General features: G+C 43.9%; 1 protein-coding gene across 1 annotated transcript in view; it reads right to left on the reverse strand.

Annotated features, from left to right (window-relative positions):
• LOC126489492 (sp110 nuclear body protein-like) overlaps positions 1–4,767 on the reverse strand; it is an 11,421-nt gene extending 6,654 nt beyond the window's left edge. Inside the window, exons 1-2 of the mRNA XM_050123808.1 lie at positions 2,955–4,767; positions 2,341–2,509 (exon numbers count right to left, since the gene is read on the reverse strand). Of these exons, the coding sequence (XP_049979765.1) occupies positions 2,341–2,509; positions 2,955–2,963 (178 nt within the window). The 5' untranslated portion in view covers positions 2,964–4,767. The remainder of the gene's footprint in view (positions 1–2,340; positions 2,510–2,954) is intronic.
• Between the last annotated feature and the right edge of the window lie 1,054 nt (positions 4,768–5,821).

Raw genomic sequence — 5,821 nt, forward strand, 5'->3', positions numbered from 1 at the left:
AGAAAGAAAGAGAGAGAGAGAGACTATGAAGTGGGGTGGGTAGAGTGGGAGGAGCTGAGATCACTTGAGGGAGGGGAGGATGTGACCAAATGTATGGAAAAGGTTTTGAAAAAGACAGCAAAAGTATATAAATAAATAGAAGAAAGTTAAGCAAAACTGGGTTTTGAAACAAAAAATTGGATATTTTGTACCCAGGGATAATTCTAGTTTTATAGACCTTAGTCAATTGTGTAAAATATTAACAGACTATTTTAATTGTGCAATATTAACAAAAGTCCTTATTTGAATAGATAAATATATCTCCCTGGAGTAGTAAATGAAACAAGGTCTTCTTAGCAGAGTGTATTGAGACCTTGATCTTCTGGTTTCTGCCCATTCCTGCAGGTCCTATTGCACCCTATGGCCTGGCCACTTCAGTGGGACTGACCTATGACCTTCCTTTCCATAGCAACACCAGGCCCTTGGTTTCACACACACTGTTCCCTTTAATAGATTGGGGCTGGTTTCTCCTAAGACTGTTCTTCATCATTTATTTCAGAAATAAAGATGCCTCCACCAATGAATTGGGAAAAGTCATGGACACAAACAAGGTTCAGAACAAAATCACAGAGCTGCACTTGCAGGAAGATGAGCCCAGTCAGGTCTAGGATGAGCTCAGTGTATACTGGAAGCTCGTGTTCTTCTGGCCTCGCTGGGGCCAGATGCCTGGGCAGCTGCTCTGGTTTTCTGGTGAAGCCTACCTTCCACTGTTCTCTTAGCTTAAGGAATCACCTGTTCTCTGGGGAGGAGCCTTTAGATGGTGAAGTGTCATCAATAGTGACCCAGCGATGACAGTGTCACAAGGCAGTGTGATTGTGTTTGGACTCTGCTGGGTATGTTCTCTCCAGTCTCCAGTGGTTTTATTGCCTGGTGGTCCTCTTACTCCCACCTCAACTTGCCAGACCTGTTTTCTGCCCCCCTCTCTGTTCCTTTATTTATCCAGGTGTGATAGTTTGGATGTCGAATATCCCCTCAAAACTTAGGTGTTAGGGTCTGGATCCCAGGGTGACACTACAGACGTGGCTCTCAACCCCTTCGGGGCTTAAATGACCTTTTCACAGGGATTGAATATCAGATATCCTGCTTATCAGATATTTACATTATGGTTCATAACAGTAGCAAAATTACGGTTATGAAGGAGTAATGAAAATAACTTTATGGCTGGGGGTCTCCACAACATAAGGAGCTATATTGAAGGATGGCAGCTTTAGGAAGTCAGGCTGAGAATCACTGCACTGCAGGGAAAGGGTGATACTTAAAGTGGTGAACTGAGTGGCCCTGTTTGGTCCCTGGAAGGGGATTATGGAATCCACATCTCTCTTCATTTTCAGAGCACACAGTGAGCAGTTCTACTTTGCCACACATTCCTGCTGTGACACACTGCCTTGCTACAGGCTTCACCTATGAGAGGCCCGAGCCCTTCCAAACCCTTTTCCTCATTGTAAGCTAAATTATCTCGGGCATTGTGCACCAGAGATAGGGCTCTGACGAACGTCCCAGCTCTTCCTGTTCCATCACACCTCATGCTCCGTTCTTTCTCCTACCCTCTCTTTCCATGTCTGTGTCTGTCTCCCTCATCTTTGCGGGCTCTCTTTCTCCTCCAGCCTTACAAGCTGCTTTCCTGCTGGCTTTGTTGCCATAGTGGTTACTATCTTGGCCTCTGTATTGGGAAATCCATATAGGTGTTCAAAGTCCTACTTCTAAAACAAATGACTGTGGGAGTTCCCGCCAAACTTTCCTTGTCTGTCAAGAGCAGTTAACAATGATGTCACAGGTTGTTTTAAGGACACAAAAGATGATCATGCAAATTGTGCGGCGAAACCGACCTGTCTCAGAGAGAAGCACATTGAACCCGTTTCCCCCTCTCCATCTCTAGAGCTCCCTGTCTTTCTTCCACATCTGGCCTCTGGCATTTCTGTCACCTCAGGTGCTCCCTGGAGATGGCCCGGTACCTGACATTTTCAAGACTGGTGTGGCAGGCTCACATCAGTAACACCAGCACTTGGAAAGAAGGCCAAGGCAGAAGGACTACATCATGAGACCCTGTCACAAAGTTATACCAGAACGAAAATTCACTGAGTAGCTGCAACAAAAACATCTGTGTCCTATAAAAATTCACCTTGGGACAACCGAGATCAAGGCAGCAAAGGCTGCCCCCTCCAGCTGCTTTTGTGAGTGAGTGTGGCTTACCTTTTCTCAGAAAGAACAGGCATTGGGATGCATATTTCACACTGGAAACAAACCCAGGCTTTTAATATTGTAACACTGCACATGGAAAGTATATAGAAGAAACTACCTTACCATTTTCGAAGCTTCTGAAAACTGCTCCTAGGCTGGGGTATTCGCTTAGGTTGACTTGACTGAACAATGTCAGTAGCAGTGAAGGGTGGAAAGTCTGCTTCAGACCCTTGAGAACGTTGTACACCACTCTGGGTACAGGGAGCAGATTATCACAGGCTTCCTGAGAATCCTTCAAAGAGTGGAACAAGGATGGATTAGTTTGAATGGTTCTTCATTGAGCTGAGAACTCTTTATTTGTGGTTTTCTCTATTGTAAGGAAGCTACTTTGGGCTGCTGAGGCTGGCTAAGTAAGTGAAGGTGTTGGCCATCGAGCCTGAGGACAGGAGTTTGATCCCCAGGATCCATATCATGGAAGGAAAGGACAGAGTCTACAAGTTGTCCTTCAACCCCCACACCATGCATTGCCCACCTCCACCCCCAAACAAATACATGATTGTAATTTAAAAAAAAAAAAAGAAGCCAGGCTTGATGACACTTGCCTTTAATTTTAGGAGACAAAGAGTCAGATCTTGAATGTTTTCTATTGAGCCCTGGTGGGTTATAGGCCTAGATCTCAATAGTGGAGCATACTTAGTGGGAATTGGATTGCCTTGTGGAGGGTCCACAGGCCTCACCTTGTACATTTCTTCAGTGATGAAGTGGTGGTCTTGGAGGGCTTCAAAGAAAGGGAAAGGCTTCTTGATGGCATAGGCGATGTCCACCTTTGTCTGAATGAAGTGCTTGAAAAGAACCTCCTCAACGGTCTTTGCATAGTTAATAACATCCTGGGGAAAGATGCAGGCTGAGGAGACAGAGGCAGAGGCTGCTCAGAGTATGGGGAGTTGCTCTTGCTGGAACTTGTACTTGAAGGTAGCTATCCTAGTCCTCCAGCATCCCTTAGCGGTCTATAGAAAACAGGGCTGGAGAGATGGCTCAGTGGTTAAGAGCCCTGACTGCTCTTCCAGTGGTCCTGAGTTCGATTCCCAGAAACCACATGGTGGCTCACAGCCATCTATAATGACATCTGGTGCCCTCTTCTGGCATAAAGGCATACATTCAGATAGAGCACTCGTATACATAAAATAAATCAATAAAATCTTTAGAAAAAGAAAAAGAAAACAAAGGCAGTGCCCAGCGACCACAGAGGCTGAGAGTGACAGACAATAGCATGCCACCACCCTCAAAAGCATTTTCTATCATGAAGTGTCTTTTGAAAATATCTGCTTTTCTCTGAGTGTTTGTCATGTCCAGCCTTTGTTCTTAGGGTTTCACTGGTAGTAACTTCCTGAGTTGACAAAGTATGCAAGATGCTCACTGTCATTGCAACTACGTAGCTATGGAAAGCTCCAATGCAGACAAGGTGGGATAACTTTCATGCTAGATGATACAATGTGGACAGGGCTGAGTAGGTACTAAACCCTGACATTCTGGTTGCTGGTTTACAGTTGAATGGGTGCTTGACACTGAGCAGGGTTAGAACAGTTCACCGCACTGCAGCTGAGCCCTTCCAGTAACAATGTTCTCAAGAGTAGGGACCGACAAATGTGGGCAGCTAGAAACCTGGCCATATTTAGACACTGAAAAGAACCACATATTTTGACACAAAAAGGTTACACAAAATAAAATCAGGAAGGGTGTGAAAAATAGGATTGGTCAAAGTGATGTCACCGTTTGGATTTATAAATCCGTTTCATTCTTCAGGACAGATCTGTGCCTTTTCCCATTACCCATATGATAGTCAGAAAAACCGACCACTTCCAGATCATGAGGAAATAACCAGTTGTAACAGGACCAAAACTTCTTACATGACACAGCATTGGCAAAGCGATGTAAAAGCAGAAGCCCTAGTAAACAGTGCCATCATCTGGGGAGCTCTTGGTGTTCAGCAGTACTGAGGACTGAGCCCTTGTGCTTCTTTGGTAATCACTGAGCTATGTCCCCAGCTAACACTGAAGATTATTTTGTTTTATTTTTAAACACAAAGCAAACAAGGATCCCCCCTTTCATCTTTTGTTAAATAGAATAGTAAACTGTAATTAATGAGTATTTCCAGGGATTTAATCCCATTGGCAAATTAAGCAGTCCTGTTCATTTCTACTAATTTCCAAATTCCTTAACCTTGGCAGAGAAAAGAAATAAGGAAAAAAGAAGGAAAAGAGGAAGAGGAGCAGCAACATCATCACCTGCTGCAGGACTGGAAGGCAGGACGATGTACCATCAGCAGCCTTCAGTCCTGAGAAAATTCTGGCAGTTGAGGACAGGTGTGAGAGAAAGTAGTTGACAAAGCTCGTGTGGGGAGAGGGGAGTCAGAGTGGAGAAATACTCTGGGCTCTGTTTAAGATGACTTACTACATGGCAGCATTCAGAGTAAGACAGTGACAGTGTTCTCATTTGTCACCTGCCACGGTTTCCAAATGATGAAAACCAGACCCCAGAGGGGTTAAGTAACAAAGCCCAAGGAAATCAATGGTACAACAGAGTCTGCCTGGCGCTAATATTTTGTGTGTGGGTTTTTTTTTTTTTTTTTTTTTCTGTGCAAGGTACTGTATCTCAAACCTGACAAAATGGCTCATAATCTCTGGAGTCTGAGGTGAGCCTGGTCTACATAGTAAGTTCCAGGATAACCAGAGCTACATAGTGAAATTCTGTCTTCAAATAAAAACAGAAAAGAAAAAAAAAAGATACTGTATCTCATAGATACCTGCATTCAAATTTTGTTATGTTAAAGGGTCGTACAAATAAATTAGGAAAAGACAAACACAGTAGGACAGACAAAGCCTAAACATGAGCAAACAAGCCATGTGTACAATAAGTGCTTTAAAATACAGGAAGTGGGAACGACTTGACAGTACATAGTCATATCAAAACAGCCTACTGAGAAAACAGTAGTCATAATCCCTGATAATGGTAGAAAGGTAAACCAGCTCATGGGTTCCGTTCCTCATTTGGTAATCAGTATCATGAACCCTAAAATACTAATCTCTTTGAATTTTCATGCACAGGAATGTATTTCAAGGAAATAAACATAAATTTACCAAAACAAAAAAAAAACACCCCCCCAAAATATCAACCTGAAACCTCATAACAGGCTACAGAAACCCTCTGTAATTTTCTCTTTCTCATTAGCTTCAAAATAAGGCAAATGCCTGGTAGATGCTGAAGGCACCACCCACCATGGGCACATGCAGGGTTCAACCTCAGAAGGCAGCACAGGAAACTGTCCTCAACAGTCTTTAACTTTCAGAAAAGAAACTGTCTTACCTTCCATTGCACGCCTCTCCCTGCCCCTTATCGACCCCTTAGTAGGTCCTAGGCACCTGCTCCAGGACTCTAGAAATCACTACTTTGTCAAGAGACAGACTGAGGACCTTAAGGTCCAACAGATAAAAGCTAATCCCCAAGAACGAAAACTCCAGCTTTGCAGAGCCCAAGAGCAGAATGCACCTGGATGCTGGGCTGTCACCTGTCTTCTAGGTTCACTAAAGCGGCCAGGGATCCTTTA

The sequence above is a fragment of the Alexandromys fortis genome, unplaced genomic scaffold, assembly GCF_014885135.2.
Source record: "Alexandromys fortis isolate MF-2015 unplaced genomic scaffold, M_Fortis_MF-2015_v1.1 scaffold_220, whole genome shotgun sequence".
NCBI lineage: Eukaryota > Metazoa > Chordata > Mammalia > Rodentia > Cricetidae > Alexandromys > Alexandromys fortis.